The sequence below is a fragment of the Stegodyphus dumicola genome, chromosome 2 (assembly GCF_044657685.1).
Source record: "Stegodyphus dumicola isolate Sdum_Otavi_A_Nest chromosome 2, ASM4465768v1".
Lineage (NCBI taxonomy): Eukaryota > Metazoa > Arthropoda > Arachnida > Araneae > Eresidae > Stegodyphus > Stegodyphus dumicola.
The window spans coordinates 190,267,367-190,285,476 of record NC_140769.1 but is presented as its reverse complement, the minus strand read 5'-3'; the positions used below and the strand labels follow the sequence as shown (position 1 = coordinate 190,285,476).

The following is an 18,110-nucleotide window of genomic DNA, read 5'->3' as shown; positions in this document are numbered from 1 at the left end:
GCGCAGACTTTCAGCCTTATGACATCAGTGGTGCAAATAAGTCAAAGGGACAAAGCGGTCAAGATTCGAAAGATAAAGCATAGCCTTGAGGTAACGTGCTTTTCGCCTAAGCAAGAGATGGTGGGTTCGAAACCCGCTCGTGGAGTTATTTTTAAAATTCATGGAAAATAATATTAAATTGAATAAAAATTAATTAAAGTTAATTAAAATATGACAAATTAAATAATTCAAATACTTATTAAAAAGAGTAAATAATTAATATTAATAAAGTGTTAAATAATTAAAAATAATAAATTAAAAGTGATTTGATTCCAAACACGTGATTCACACGTTGCCACAAAAAATAAAAGCTTTGAAAACATCGTTGCCACACCATAAAAACGAAACTCAACACGATTACGTCATTCCAACGCGTGATACAAGATGGCACTGCTGTCATCACTTTCGGAGAAATTTAAAATGGCGGAGGCCACGCCCCTTTCCTGTGACGTCACTTCCGCCGCCCTGTTACGGTGGGTTACTACTCATGTGTCCATGTGTATTTTGTTAAAATAAATTAATAAGCTTAAAACCGTTATTAAAATTTTTTTAATTAGTTTTGCTGAGTTTATAGATCACGAATTAATTTTCTTTTCTTCTGTAAATACAATGTCTTATTTTACTCGATTTTCCTTTTTCATCTGTTCTTCCTGAACATATCTATGGTGTAAAAACAGAATTAGATGTATGTACATCATCATAACAAATGCAATAAACAAAGATACGAAGAACGGAGTGGAATAATAATACATAATCAATAAAAAATACAAATATAAATCTTTGAATTGTTATAAAATGTGTTAGTAGTGCAAGTTACAACAGAATTATAGTATAATTTGTGTTTAAGGTAATTGCAAAGCAAATAATTAATTGGCAAACAATACTAGATAAGTTCTTTTTAAATAAAAAAAAGAGCAATTATAACACGTATTTTTGAATCGGAATTTGAAAAATTATTCTCAGAGTTTATTTTAAATAATCGTTGCTGTGGCAGCATCAAAAATCTTTCATCTAAAATAAAGAAGTTTATTTTCTTATCCTTTAAAAATAAGTGCAATTGTAAAAATCTGAAATTTTATTCCGAAACTTTGAGCAGAATGCAGCTTTCACAAATAAACATGAATTGTAGAATTACCATATTTGCACCATAAGTATAAGTAACAATGGATTTCCTTTTATTTAGTTATGATTTATGTACGTACTTATCAAATTTTTTTTAATACTTCATGGATATTTCGCGAACCATTTAGAAGTGTGTTCCAGACATATCTGTTTTGAATGTAATCTATTCAATATGCGTGAATAAATTATGTGTTATGCATGAGAATATAAAATATTCTCGGTAGTTCTACATTTTTTTCCTTTCATTTTCTTATAAAATGTGTCATATTTGTGTTCTTCAACCCATTTCTACAGAAATGGAAAAATGACATTTATGGTTCAGTTCTTTTCAACTTCGATTAGACTAATACTCCTAGTTTCTTTGGAGGGATTCAGTTCGCAAATACACGAAAAACTTAAATTCGAAGTTTTGTTTAAAAAGCGAAGTGTTTTCAGTTTTATGAAAATATTTGATGTTGGTTTTTCAGTTTTTAAATATATCTTGTGTGAAATACAATTTCAAATTCAAACTGCTAATGACAGCTATTATTTATTACCATGCTTTATATCAAAATTATTTTACGATACTTAGTATCGAAATATATTTTACAATGTTTAATTAATTTATGTTCATATAAAGATGATTAATCTGAAAAATTTTATCTTCAGTCCTATTTAGATCGCCAAGCAGTTATTGCTCCCTCTGTGAAATTATAACAGAGTCCTAAGAAAGCCTGAAGTCAGCACTTCCACAGCTTGTGCGTATAAATCATATCTCCGCACTTATTAGATAATTAGATATTATTATTTATTAGATATTATTATACTTAATTCAGAAGTCAAACAACAAAAATCAGCGTTATATTTAAAACAACATCAATCAGCAAATCAGTAACAAAAATCAGCGTTTTATATTCTTGTCCAGGCTTTCTTATCTTATCTAATCATTAGTTCCTATCTTGTTCATTTGCGGTTTTGCAGCTGAGGATGGTGGTTCGGTAAAACCATCGAAACTAGTCCTGTGAAAATTTTGTAAATATAACGCTGATTTTTGTTGTTTGACTTCTTAATTAGTATTTATTCGGCGTGTTATTGTGTCTTAATTATTATACTTATTAGATAAAGTCGAATTCACAAATTAAAGTAATTCATAGCAAGAGACTACAGTACAAGCGTTGTTTGAAATTCTAAAGAGATTCGGGGCCGTTTAATTAGTATTTAAAATGTAAAGAATATTTTTTTTTAAAATTTCCAATCTAATAGAGCCTTTTTTACTTCCTTGTACGAAGTAAAAAGGAAGTATTTTAATCGCGAAAAGTTTCAGGCTGCATATTTCAACGAAAATATGCATTTTGACCGCTATCGAATGCAATTTGACGATGTTTTTGCGTGATATCTGTACGTAAGGACAATAAAATACTCTTTTCCTTCAAAAAAATTGTAAAACTGCTTTAAAATTAATTCTGAAGAGAATTTTTCGGGGCGTCTGTACGAACGTATGAACGTACGTGCGTGCGTGCGTACGTACGTGCGTGCGTGCGTACGTACGTGCATGCGTACGTACGTATCTCGCATAACTCAAAAACGAGTAGCCTCAGAATGTTGAAATTTTGTATGTAGGACTTCTATAACATGTAGATGTGTACCTCGTATTTTGGTTGCAATCGGCCGCACCAAACGTATATAAATATATTTATAAATATATCCACTCTATTACCCGGCTCAGTGATCTCACTTTCTTTACTCTTATGTTTGTAAATTGTACATTTTTTGCTTTAAAAATGATTGAATTATGTTATTTTTATCTTCCGGATAAGGATTTTATGCCTTTAGTAAATCTGTGTGCAATATTTTTAGAATTATCAGCAATTTTATTGTTGTTTAATTGCCGCTAAGCCTGTTTTTAATGGCGGCCATTGATGTTTACATTTGAAACAGGAGACTAGTGGATTTGTTGCCAATCTAGAGAAACTTAGCTTCGCAACAACAAAGATAACGCATTCATTTATTATTGCCAATTAAATCATGCTTAATTCTTTCTGGAATTTTTTCGAGGAAATAAGCGTTTGAGATTTACTTCGTAATTTTTAATATAGATTTTTTGAGTTTTTATGTATTTTTGCCTTCTCGCGAAGTGAGAACTGAATTAATTAAATGAGAAATACTCAATCGTGTGTGAAAAACTGTTTCTTTTGTTTTGTTTGCTTAATTTCTTTTATACATAGTTCTAGCTTTATTATAGTGTTTGAATAGAACATGTGGCAACGATTAGATAATTCTTTAAATGATATACATTTTGTGCATTCTGAGTTATAATATGAATGAAATATAGTATTGTTAAGTAAACCTAGCGTCAGAGTGTCGCTATGGTAAACAAAGTGAATTTTAAAGAATGCATTTATTCTATTGTGGTTTATGCGCTGTCGGAGAAGTAGGTTTAATTCAATCTAATAAGTTTAAATAAAATGCAAGAAAAAATGCGTATAATTTAATATTCCGTACAAGGAAGTCATGTGGTGTACACATCAGATTTTTTTTTTTTTTTTGAATTAGAAGTCTGCATCCTGATTTTCATCATATAAGGGCTTTTAGTAATGTTTCCAGGAGTATTGATTCCCATTACTCTTCCACTACTTTCCAGAGTCCATTAATCGTGATGGGTTTGCGTTTAGAAAGAGTTCTTTTCAAGAGGCCAGAGGTGCGATAGTCTATATATGAAACGTCAGAGGATTTCGCAGGATTATGTTGAAAAGGTATATAAGCAATATCTGTCTGTATCAGTCTTCATTTTTTCAAGGAATGCAGTCGTACTTTTCGAAGTATTATGACTGTTGCTTTGTCTTGAAGTTTCATGCTTTGAAAGTCATTAGGATAAAGAAATGGAAATTCTCTTGTAAATATGGTTTCATAAAACTTTCTCTTGATAGCACATTGAGTTGATTTTATTATTTTACCACTCTCCTAATTTTTGATTTTCCATTTGTAAGACAATCGTATGCTACAGTGATAAGTCCCTTACTGAAACTTTCTTTCATTGACGGAACCAAGAACGGATTTTTCTGTCTTCTTTTTTAATAAAAAATAATCCTCTTTTTTGTGATCGTTACTGCAGTCATTTAGGTACTTCATCAAGGGTTGCAATGCTTTTCTATTTCCCTCCTAAATCAATGTTTTCCAAGGTGGGGCCTATACCCCAGAGGACGGTAATTAAATTATTAAGCGGGGTTATTCGAAAATGGAGTTGTTTAGAGCTTAAGTTAACCGTATGGCGACTCTCAGTTGCTACTTGAGCTGGGTAAACTTCCTGTATAAGAAACTTCTGCCCATCATGTTAGTAGCCCTGATTTCCATGTCAGATGTTACAGTTCAGCTACTGGTTATATTGGGCTGGCACTAAGCATTTCGTGCGATTTTTTCTGAATGGCGCGAAATGCTTAGTATCGGGATCTCACTTTCTGCAGTATTTCGCAGTAACGCTCAGCATTCACAGTTGGTGTTAATTTGAAATAAGCGTCCTTTAAATTGTGGTAAAAATCTCGTTGTTTTAAAAAATATATTAGCTGTATAAATGCAAATGATGTAATAAATGGTATGTATTGGTAATTTTTATTAATTTCAGTTTTAGAAGCATCATTTTCCAGAAAAATTTGTCAAATGAAAAAGTATGATTTTTGCAGTGGGGTAAATATGCCATACACGTTTAAATATGCATTTTTAGTTTATATTTACTCCAGTTCATAATACTTTTTTATGTTCTTAATTGAAGAGGCATAAGAATTTTAGAAAGGCTTAAATGGAGCATAGTACAGAAAAGCTTGGAAAACACTGCCCTAAATGGTTTTTATACAAGCTTCTACAAATTGTTCTGCGTCGAGCCACAGGCCTCGGCAAAAGCTGATGAGCATTATGTTTTTTAGTATTTTTTAAGTTGTAAATTTATTATTTTATTAGTATAGGTGTATGTAAAGACTGTACAATTCGTTTCTGCATCGGCGGATTTTTTCTTGTTACTAGTAATTTAACTTTAGAAACATTAGAAACAGTACATACCTTTTTCGGATATTCTTGTGGAGTCTTTTTTTCCATGTACTGACGGTTTTTTGACTTTGCGATTAATAATGTTGCTTATTTTGCATTTAGAAATTTTAACACCATGCATTTTACAACGTTTTCGAATTATAGAATAATATTTTAAAGTCGGGTGTTGGTATTTCTCATTTTAAATAATAAACTGTTTCGAGAAATTTTTATTCAAAAAAAATTTTTTTTTCTTTTAAATTCTTCATCAAAATCGTTCTAAAATGTGCAAACACTCTCTGTAACTGTGGGATGTAACTTCGGCTAGCAAACTGGTTAATGCTGCCTAACGCTTGAGCTACGCTTTTACAAAAATTGATTGACCTTTGAAGACACCTTTAGCCAAGAACTACTGTTAATGCAAGTCTATTAACAAAAGCCTCTTCAACAAAATGGCAGGAAATCGTAAAAATGACAGAAAAGGACTCTGAATTGCAAGATGTGTTATTTCACATAAAATATGGATGGCCAGAAAGAAGCAAAACAAGGCCAGCAGCACAACCTTATTGGCATTGCAGAGTTTTATACGACAAAGGATAGTATAATTTGTCGAGGACAACGACTAATTATGCCAGCATCTCTTAAGAAAGCAATTATGGAAAGACTGCATGTGTCTACAAAGGTATAGTTTCTAGTAAAGTTTCTAGCTAGAGAATATTTTTACTGGACTAATATCAACAAAGATGTCGAAGAATATGTTTCCCAGTGTGAGATCTGTCAGAAATATCAACAGGTTAATCAGAAAGAAGTTCTTTTAGACTGAGATCTACCAGAAAGACCCTGGTAAAAAGTTGCCTGTGATTTCTTTTACCTGAAAGAATAACAATATCTATTAATGATAGACTACTTTTCAAAATATGTAGAGCTGAAACCACTTAAAAGCATAACAGCTCAAGCTGTAATGACAGTTATGAAGTCCATTTTTGCAACACATGGAATACCAGAGAAGCTCATCACTGATGGTGGACCACCATACAACTCGGAAGCATTGCGAAAATTTCTTGAAGAATGGGGTGTTATGCATAACATCACATCACCACATTTTTCTAGAGCAAATGGGAAAATTGAAAGATCTATTCAAACTCTCAAGAAGTCTCTAAAAAAAGCTGCGGAAGAAGGAAAAGGCTTGTATATTGTTTTGCTAGATTATTCAACCCGCAAAAGATTTGCCATCCCCGGCTGAATTATTAATGGGAAGAAGACTGAGATCTTTTCTACCATCACATCCTAAAGCATTGCAACCAAAATTTCAAATAAAAGATGCAAGTAAGCATTAGAAAAAAGTCAGATGGTGCGAAAGAAATATGCCAATAAACATGCAACCCAGCTTCCAAAAGTTCATAAAAATGATAAAGTGTGGTTCAAAGGGAAAATTAAAGAACCTTAGAAACAGGGTATGATCACGAAGACAGGTCCTCAACCAAGATCTTATGTCATAAAAGCGAATGGACCTAAGGAACAGGAAAGTGATTCTACTAAACATTCTCAAATTCCAGAAAATGTGTCAACTGAACCAGTGCTAAGGCGATCAAGTAGAAATAGAATAAAACCTCTTCGATATAAAGGCAGTTAGCAGGACATTATTGGTGCCATAAAATTATACTTTATTTATAGACTAATTGCGGAATTTAATGAACTGTTCAGAACTCTAAAATATTAGTTTAATTAGTAAGTCGTAATTTTAAAGATTTAAGTGAGTCATCAAAGTATATAATTTTGCTATGTTCTCTAAAGTCAACTGTCAACTATGTTAATTTAATGTCAAAATGTTAAGTTAACTTCTAAGTAAGTAATAATTTAAAATAATTATTGTACTAAGTTAGTAGCATGCATTAATCTTGTTCTATATATAAAAAGGGCATGTTAGATATTAATTACTGTGCTAGCCGATAGATGGCAGTGCCTCTAACCTTACTGTAGCTTGGCAAGTGCACGGTATTTGTGCTGCGTCACTCTTGTCACTTGCCGCTGACCATGCAGCATCAAATGTCTTACTTATGTATAAGTAATCTAATTTAATTTTATAAACAAACAGTAATCTACCTATGTTTGACGAGTCAACATATATAACACTCAGGTGTATATCATACTGTCGGGTTCATCTTCAACAAGAAGTTTTCGTATTAGAATATCACGAACAGGTTTTAGCTGCATTCTTTTGATTTCAAATGAGATTTTGCGTAGAGCATCATTTGCGTATCTCAGCTCATTATCTCTTTCGGTAAAACAATATTTGAAGCTTCCTTTCTTGGAAAGTGTAAAGCTTTTTCTGTTTCATATTGTAAGGAGTACATATTTGCTTCTTTTCCTTCAGAACATACTTTAAAAGGACATTTTCTCTAAAAAACATCAACAATTAAAGCTTCTCATGAGAACCTGTTTAATCTGTTAACCATTTGTTTCATTCTTAAACCCTAGTTTAATATCTTTAAATGCTGCTTGATTCTTACTCGAAGTCATGTTTACTTAATTGCTTGCGTAGAAAAGCTTAAAAATATCGCCATCCGTCTGTGTTTCAAGGTCAGGATCGAGACCATTTTCAAACCAAACCATTTTGAGTCAAACCATGTTCAAACCAAACCAAACCGTCAAAAGATCTACTTTTTTACACCTTGAGGTTAATACGCTAGAACTCTACTCCTTGAAGTTAATACGCACAGAAGATCTACGCTTGTACAGCATGAGGTTAACACATTCTACGGGGTCTACTCAGGAATCACAGCTGCTTTGTTTACATACGCAGCCTCATAAATAAAATACATAACGGCAAGCTTTGCGTTCGTATAGCAATCAGCGGACTGCTTTCACCAACCGATCTCAACAGCATTCTCTAATGCCTAAATGCGTCGTTTTCACATACACATTCCATTAAATAAAATCTGCTTATTCTCATCCCTTCTAGCTGCCTTTACATTTTTTACACTCATTTTTAATCACTCTGTACAGAATAGAATGTTAGTAAAGAACTGACAGTTTCATCCTAATATTTTTTCAGGAATTTTATTTTTTGTTCTTTATAAGACTGTTCTCGACGACATAAGATGGTGCTATGCTGCTGATGTACGCTGATCTACTGCACTAGGTACATTGCGAACACATTTCTTATGTCAAATACTGAAACGTTTGAAGTAGGGCAGATGGGTCCATGATCCATTACATATTGCATTAGTTGTAGCAAATGATTTATTAGCTTATTTGACACTTTGGGAAGCAGACTGTATGTTCTTTTAACTTTTGTACTTTTGTAATATTAAGGATTTTCTTAAAGTATGATGTCTTATTAGATCCTTATATGGTGATGAAGTTAGTGTTTTGAACTGTATATCTTGTTAAATCATTCGCCAGTTCATTGCTTGTGATGACGATATGGGCAATATATAATGTTGGCTAATGAATTTACGCAAATTAACTTAGCGATTATTGTATTTGATGCGTTATTCATGCAACGGGCTACTTACGTTTGCTGCGTTTATTGCCTCTAGTTTGAAGTGGTAGCTTGCTACTGCGAATTTTTTTCAATAGTTGCCAGTACTGAGCATGAAATAATACTTCGCTAATAAATTCTTATTAAAAGTGAAGACGAATTCTGTTTTCTTCCGTTGGTTATTTATGATCTTTGTCCAATTTTTAAAATTTTTATACTATTATCTCATTTTATCTTAATAGTCCTTTAACAGTCAGCTTCGGTGCTTGCGTTCGGATGCTGAGAGTAAATATCGAAGGCATTGTTTGGAAATGAATTCTATAGAAGTGAACCTATGCTTTCGGTTAGCCTCTCTACACTTGTTTCCAATTGCATAACATGCAGCCAGTGCATGGAATCAAATGCTCCATAATGTGAACTATCGATAAGATTACCGTTGAGTTTTGGTTGTTGATTCCCTTGCATGCTATCTGTTTCGGTATAATTCATGTGAAATGTTCAACAGAGTTGCAGGCCTGAATACAGATTTCTGGTTGCAAAGACATCCTTTTGTTTGGAGGAGATGTTTTAGTCCCTATGCTTTGAAAACGCTGTATGATTTTCCCCGATACTTGATATTAAGCATAGCAAGTGATAGGAGGATAACATATTATAGAAGGAATTTAACTTAATTTGGTTTGAAGCCTTTTAGAAATATTCTGCGAAATCAACACAATGCCATTGTTTAGTAAGTTAGTCTAGAATTTGCTTTTGTAACAGCTTAACGACATTTTTACCCAATTAATCTGGCTATGGAAATTTGTCGTCTTTGAACTTCGCAATGATTGCAAATATCTCATGCAAGAATTGATAACTGATACAAGGTTTTCAAATGCATGGCACTATGACAGATAACTGGGTTTCTTTTCATTTTTAGTTCAGCGTATGTACCGCATTTACTCACCTAATAGTCGCATCTCCGTTTTTAAGCAGAAAAAATTGTCAAAAGTGTACAATATTGCGTAGTAGATTCCCCCGCATAATATTCGCATCTAGACTTTCACAATAAAAAAATTGGCAAAAAAAAGTGCGGCTATAACGCGAGTGAACACGATATATAGATACACATACTTTCCCATTATCCTAAATCAAATAACGATCTAAAAAATTATCCCCAATAGTTGTTTTATTTGTTTAAAAAATTTTTCAACTTGAACTGAAAACTGAAAGAAATAAAATATTCTTCTGATCCACATCTGTTAAAATATTTTAACATCAGTAAAAAAATCGCTTTTTCTCTTCCGTATATGAAAATAGTTAAAACAAAATTTTTATGATAGTTCATGAAAATACGATAATTTGTTAAAAAAGGAACTTTAGTATCCAGGTCACGATTTTAAGAAAAACAAAATTAATTTCAGTTTCAACTTCTTTCATATTTTTATGTTAATTCAGAACATTTAGGCTACTTAATGCTGAAATTGATAATCTTTGTCTACTGGATGAGAAAACTAGTTTCGGAAATGCCTCGACCGCAAAAATTTATCATAAAATAAAAATGTCAGCTTTCTTAGGGAAGGTCATGGAACCGATCTGTTTCTCGGTAAAACGATGCAACACAGTGAGACACATAAATAAAATGAAAATAAAATACAAAACATTTCTTCGACCCCTGTCCGTTTCTAGTCATTTATACGGTCGGTTGCTTTCCTCTGAAAATATTTTATCGACGAAACAATCGAAGTTGTCAGAGTTGGAATAAAGTGAACAAAGAAGTTCGTTCATATAAAAGCATGTAACCGCAGATGAAACTTAAAATATTTCGGAAAAAAAATAGAACTGATTCTCCCAGAATGATTTCAAAGGTAAGTTTCTTTCATGTGAGCTACGATGACAGTTATAATTATAATGAGTTACATTTTATTCGTGTTGAATATAGTTGCTTGTCTTAGAATAATCACCAAAAATATCCTAGATAAATAAGAGATGTTACTTTGAATATGTTAAGAATGTAATAACTTTTTTTATTTGAGAATATCTGATTAAGGAATTTTTAAAATTACTGAAAATTATAATGCAGTTATAAGCATCATTTAACCTTTAAAAGTCCGAAGTTCTTTATTATTAACACTAATTGTTTCTGTATTTAATAGAAATCTTGGTTTTATTCCCCTTGTTAATTTCTTTTCTTTGAGGGCTAACCATTACTTCTTGATAAATGTGCTTGTACCACATCTCAGTTTCAACTGCTTTTAACTGACAATTCAAGTTTTAATCAGCAGTTTTGAAGCAAAGCTTTATTTGGTAGAACGACTGGAAGTTGGCCATATTATTATCCTGCCAGAGAAAATCTTTTCGATTGATAAGGACTGAAACATAATTAATTTATACTAAAAAAAATCCGCGAAATTCTTTAATAACAGACCTCTTTATTCTAGGTTGATGCCAGCCAAATTTAGTAACGAAGCAATAAAATACGAAGTTTCAGTTTATTACATGACATTAGTCATGATAAACAGCAACTCGATGGACCTTCGAATATGTTAAAAATCTTTTGATCTGTCTTCTGAAAAAATAACTTATTTTTAATCCATATATTGTTATATTTCTTCCTCTTATTTTTGCCCTTTGATATACAACTATCTATTGCAGTTGTTACAAATTTTCGTAAATATTACAATTTATATTTGCTGTCATGGTTTTATTTGTAACTATGAATGATATGTATTGATTTTGGTCTGGTCATATTTTGAATTATTTCGCAGTTATGAGCATGAATTCGATGCAGTAGAAACTGAATTCGCCTAGGGCTAGTTGAACCCTATATTTGCGTTTTATTTGTTGATTCGTAAGATCTATTCGTATATCGTCAAGTCACCGCTGCTCAATTTAGGAGCTTTGGGAGTTTTTTATACTGCTGCTCAGTTTAGGAGAACAGTGTTCTGGATTTTCACACTTCTGTTTTCTTTCATCCTTTTGTTTATTTGTTTAATTGAATACAACAAAGCACGTGATACCTACTTTGTTTTAAGGTGAGGGATGCTCTTGAGATCGCATTTTCGAAGTAAACCTAGCTCGTTTAAACGATACATATGTTGAAAGTCACGAAAACATTCATGTAGCCAGTCCATCCGCTGGTATTTGAAATGGCGTTGAACTATTGATAGTCAATCGCTTTAGTAATTCGATCACTACTGTGTTCTTTCACAATCAGTTATTTTTAAATACTTTGCAGACATGCATTTTCTTGGCTTACAAAATTCTACGAGTAAGTGTTTAAGATTCGTTAGGTTCAAAGTCTGTCAGTTTCTCTAACATGTAAGCCTACTAGCGATTGAGAAGTAAAGTTATTGAACACTAGTAGTTCGATAGGGTTCAGGTCCGGCGAACATGCTGACTGCATGGGAGTTTTTGAGGTTTTTCCCACGTGTAATGCGAACCATGGTTCCTTAAAAACGTCCTTCACAAAGGCATTCCTCCCATTAATCAGGTGTGTAGTCCTCGCGTACTTTGCCGTAATACAAATAATCTAATAAAATCCAAAATACGTAACTCTCGCTCTCATTAGGCAAAGAGGAATCAGTTTGAACCTCAAATACATATTAAACTTAATACCACTAAAACTAAAAAAAGTTTTCTCAAAATATTTATTGCTTTTAATTATATGAAAGACTCTTATATTATTACTATTTTCATTTCGTTCAAATAACATCCGAGGACAAAACTCCGAAGCAAAAATGCAAAATGTCACGAAGCAAAAATGCACGAGTGAGATCTTTAATCTGCCCTCCACAAAGGCATTCCTTCCCTTGACAGATAGCCGTCATGTGCTTTGCCGTATTCAAATAACATAAATAATAATTTATGTTTCTTATTATAAAAATAAACATTTAACAGTGCAAAAAAAAAAAAAAAAAAAAAGTAGTTTATTTGAAAACAGTATGTATTTCAATAATATTTTGCAACCCCAGCTTTTAAAAGATTATAGTATTATTCCAACTAATGAAAAACGTTTTATGAAGTATTGATATTTCCGTATCAACGTATCTACCTTAGCACAAGATAGTGATTTTTTACTGATAAAATGGTAAAAGTTACTTATTGGGCTGTGGAGTTCCACTCTCTTTTCTAACAGCTAAATGTATGGGAACCTCGTGAACAGATCAGCGAATAATCGCTAGAGTTCGGAAACAGAGACGTAAATTCAAGAAGGATTAATTACCCTTCTTTAATAAAATAAGTTAATAGAAGGGTTAATTAACCTTTATTATTCAAAATAAGAGTGTACAGTCGGTCCCTTTCTCAGGACGTACAATAAAGCCTCCACTTGGGCTTGAACTCAAAGTAATAAGAAATAAAACTTAACTAATTTTTAACTAAAACGATATAGCCGAGGCTATCGAAATTCTAAGTAGTTGGCCCCTAAATAACTAATAAGCTAGCAAGCTATCAAGGGCCTGAGATACGGCCCAGCGTAGTAATAGCTTAGAGAGAGACGTAGCCAAAAGGCGAACGCGCGCTAGTCAGAAACTCTGAAGCTGTCTAACGAAGTCAGGGAAACTTCAACTTAAATACCACTCTTACCTATTTGCATTAACCATGATTTTAAAAACACATTCTGGTAGGAAATTGTAAGCTGAAATTAGGAGGAACAGGAAAGTAGTTTTAACTAAAGATAACTATTAAAAACTTAGGATAAACCTTAAAGGGTGCAAACTGGTGGTTTCCGTGCCTTTTCTTTTTTAGAAAGATTCCCAAACTATCGATATTTATGGTAAGTCGGTAAACATTATCAACATATGAAAAGAAAATATACTTTAGAAATTTAAAATACAAATTTTAATTATTAAATAATGATTATTTGACCCATTAAAAATAAAAGATTTAATATTCTTCTTCAAATCTTTCTGTAATGTTTTTGTACTATTCTTCTCTCGAGGTACACAACGATCTTTTTTTGCTTAAAAGAACACCAGGCAATTGCGGAGACTCGGCCTCGTGCAATCGTTGTCAACAACGGCTATCAAGGAAACGCATTTTCTCGTTGTACCCTTTAGAAAATGTTCAATAAAATTCTGTATGGCACTTACGTATTATTGCAATCCACTGTAACTTACAGTATGAAAATTCACCGAATCATTTTTTTTTTTTTCTTCTATAAAAAATCTCCAGACTACGTTAATATGTAAGTACCTTCTGTATTCTTGCATAAATGTTACCGTAGTTTCTTCAATTGCTGGCAAATTTCTCAAGTTTATACAGGGTGTTTATAAAGTCCCGGACTCATTTTATATTTTAATAACTCATAAAATAATAAAGATAGATTAAAATTAATAACATAAATGGCTAGATAGACTCAAAAGGTCTCATTACCCTTGTCAATGAACTTCCACGTGTGCCCTCTTCGTCGCACGGAGAATATCAAGTCGATATTCAATTTCACGCCAGGTACCGGCAAGCATGTCGGCATCCACAGAGGCTATTGCGGTTGCAATTCTGGCTTTTAGGTCATCAATGTTCAGCATTCTTCTCCTGTAAACGTTGTCCTTTACGAATCCCCAAAGGAAAAGGTCCAGCGGCGATATATCAGGTGATCTGGGTGGCCAAGGAATTGGACCTCCTCGCCCAATCCATCTTCCTGTAAAATGGTCTATCAAAGAACTACGAACGATAGTATCCCAATGAAGGTGTGGTGCACCATCTTGTTTCAAAAAGGCATGTGGCTGAAGCTCTTCTAGTTGTAAAAATACGAAGTTTTCCAACATGTCTAAGTATACGACTGATGAGACCGTCTTTTCTGTAAAAAAAGAAAGGCAAAATGACTCGGTCGTGCATTAATCCACACCACACATTAACCTTTGGGAAACCCTTTGTGCCTCACGGTATTCATGGGGGTTTTCAGATCCCCATATGCGCACATTATGGCGATTAACAAGCCAGAAAGATGAAAGGATGCTTCGTCGGAGAACATTATGCGCTTCAGAAATTAATAAGTAGATGATATTTAGAAAAGTACAGATATTTGGACTGGAAAATTAAATTATCTGAAATTAACCACACGCGCAGACGATATTTACAAAAGTAAAGATATTCAAACCTAAAAAGGAAAATATATAAGTTATTCCATCAATAAATGCCATAAGTTTGTTTATACCTTCATTATTTTATGAGTTATTTAACATCAAAATGGGTTCGGGACTTTATAAACACCCTGTATTTTAAAACTAAATTTAAGACAAAAAATATCACGATTTATTTATAAAAACCGTTTGAACTTTAGCGACTTCTACTAAGACGGTTGCGATAATAAGCAAGTATCTTATATTTTGTGTTCTTCCACTGCAGAATTTTTCTCCACTCACTGCATTTCCAACATCAGATTTAAAACTTAATGTTAATTACAAAATTATGTAGCTAAATTATAACACAATCTGTAACAATACATAGGTTATAAATGTGAAATTATTTCTTTGTTTTAACTATTGACTGCTACGAAGGGCTCGAGTTGGAATTCCGGAGAAGTCATGGATGTGAATTGTCTACCGCTTCATAGGAGATAACGGTAGTCGCTATTAAGTGGCTCCATAATAAACTCCATTAAAAAACAACTGCTCCAGGGCTTTTTACATCAATTAGGAATTAACGAAAATCCCTTCTAGCGTTTATTTGGAATCTTGAATATCAAATGCAACAGACTGACAAAGTTTATTATTGAATATTAAAATTATAATTTGTATGATCCAATCCAATGTTAATCCGTATTAAAAAATATGGGATTCTTTTTTTAAAATATTATATTATTCTAATTTGTAAAATGAACAAAAGATTTTGCATAGCTCACACCGGCATGTTTTCTTTTCATACGTTTATCTCAGACGAGGGGTCTCCAAATTATGGGCCGCGAGCACTATCAATCCGGCTCTCCAAATACTTTTAAGTAATTTTATAAAATTTAAAATAAGCGAGATAACAAAACATATACATTAACTCTTTTATATAACCCATAGGTTGGAATAGCCATTAAGAAATATAAGCATGTGCTTAAGGCATCAAGGAAAGAAGGCATCACAAAAAAAAAAAAAAAAAAAAAAAAAAAAAAAAAAAAAAATCCGTATATATTCAGCAAAGAGGGGGGGGGAACACCAAAAAAATTTCTCAATCTTTGATTTTACCATAGAATGCATGGTGCGATGAACATATGTGAGGGAACCCAAATCTTTTAACTGCTTAGAGCCTCTCTTAATCCGGCCCTGATAACAACCAATCTATGAACATACTACCTGTTATGCACGTTCTTTAAAAAGCATATTATAAACATTATACAACTGTTTCTAAATTTACAATGAAATACACTAACACTAAAAAACTCCTCGTTATACTTTTTTTGAGAATAAAGATTTCATGTGTTATCTTTACCTATTTTCAGGGAAGTACTCGTATTTTAGGTTTGTTCATAGAGATTTTTAGAAGCGACTTTGTTTAAATTTTTGTTCAGTGCATGTTATAATTTATTTTAATTTTAGAAACCTTTTCACACAAAATTTGCCCCAAATATGAAATACCTAGTTTGCGGGAAAGTTTGCACCTGTTCAAAATGTAGATAAATTGTTACAGTGGAGAGGTAAATCCACTTAAAGTTACATTTCAAACCGAAGAAATCTTATATTCTGTAAGAAAAGTATTTTTGCAAATGTTTAAGCAGTTTTAAGAAATTTATGTTAGACGCAATTGCAAGAAAGTAAAAAATAAAGGCTCTTCATAATGTCATATCGGTATAGATCCGATCGAAGAAATCTTGCTGCCTTGTTTAAAAACGTGGTATGCTCTTCATATTAATTATATCATGGTATGATGAACTAACTAGATTTCGCCCCTCGAAAATTCGTGAAAGAATTAATACGGTTCGCGGGCTAAAAGGTTTGGAGACCCTGTTTAGATGAATGCAGTGCTTGTCTTTGTAAACAACATACCTCTTTCAAGTAATCAAAACTGAAACATGTGTTTGCTAATTTTATTATTAAGATAAGAATTTGAAAAATATACTATAATCTCGCTATTTTTTTTTCTTCTTTTTTTCAATTTAGCTTACTTTTCTATATCTTATTTGATATTTTGGTTCATACGGAGGGTAAATCCGAAATTTTTGAGATACGCGCAGAGGATAAGTGGCAGAAAAAAGTTTACAGTTGTATTTGAAAATATAAACTTTTTACGCTAAAAGACGATTTTTTTTATCCGTCAACTGCCAGTAGTTTAGCGTAGAATAAATTTTAGGCGGAAGGAAAAATGGCGTTGAAGCATGACCATTATAGCGATTTTCGATTATATTAAAGTGGGAATAAATCAGAATGCGTTCAACGTCTACAATTAGCATTTGGAAATGAAGGTCCATCTCTTGCTATTGTATTCAGATGGTCTACAAAAATTTTTGGAACTTTATATTATGTATTTTCAAGCATTATGTAATTTATATCGACATTAGAATCAATTTTTCAACAAAACTAAAAGAGAAAAATTACAAATTCACGCAATGGTAAAATGAAGTACATTAGCTGTAACTTTCGGATGAAACTAAATTTTCCACATTATGATCCGCTAACCGCAGCTAACACATTTTATGGTTTTTTTTTCTTTTCTTTTCTTTTCTTTTCTTTTTTTCAAACTGTTGACAATTATTAACTTATTTTTAATTCAAAGCCAAATTCTCGTGTTTTCAAGTGCCATAATTAGTAATAATACTCTTACAAAACACCTCTTTTTCGTCCAACAAAACACTGAAGCAGAATAAGTAAATAAAGATTGAATAAGAAAAGAAAAGTAGAATGTGTTAACATAAGGTTTGAAGGATTCAAAGCAACGATTTGAAGGATTGAAGAATTACACTCTTTTACCAAAAAAAAAAAAAAAAAAAAAAAAAGCACCATGAAGGAAGCCACACCACCACACCAGGGGTTATGGCTGTATCCCTTTGTAAAACAAAGGCTGATTGGGACCGCTGGCCCCGTCCTTTCCAGATACGAACACGGTGGTCATCTGCTTCAAGAGTGAAGCGGAATTCCTTGCTGAAGACTATACGATGCCAGTCTGATGGTTGCCATGATCCGATGCCGATCCACCGATGTTGTAGGGTCAAAGGCAAAAGTCTTAAAAGCCTCTGTGAGAGTAACTCCACTTCAGACAAGCGCCGTGAGATGGTGAACGGTACCACGGGAGGTGTAGACGTGGCTTTGGTGCGTTGAATAGTCAACAATGATACCGTTGGGGTGGTTAGAGCCTTGGCGAACAATAATCCTATCTTGCCTTGCATTTTTGCCTTCCAGAGCCATCATTTCGTCGGCAATTTCCTTGTAGCAACCATTGCTGCCAACATCTTTGCACAGCAGTGTCTGTACGCTGCAGGTGGCGGCCTATTGTTCGGTATCACCATGGAGGTAGGAAGAAAGATGGAGACGCCCTAAACAAGTTTCTCCCGTACCCTGCTCTGAAGCAC

General features: G+C 32.9%; 1 protein-coding gene across 1 annotated transcript in view; it reads left to right on the top strand.

Moving 5' to 3' along the window:
• Positions 1-10,329: 10,329 nt before the first annotated feature.
• LOC118190803 (uncharacterized) overlaps positions 10,330-18,110 on the top strand; it is a 31,428-nt gene continuing 23,647 nt past the window's right edge. Inside the window, exon 1 of the mRNA XM_035361587.2 lies at positions 10,330-10,485. Within this exon, the coding sequence (XP_035217478.1) occupies positions 10,426-10,485 (60 nt within the window). The 5' untranslated portion in view covers positions 10,330-10,425. The remainder of the gene's footprint in view (positions 10,486-18,110) is intronic.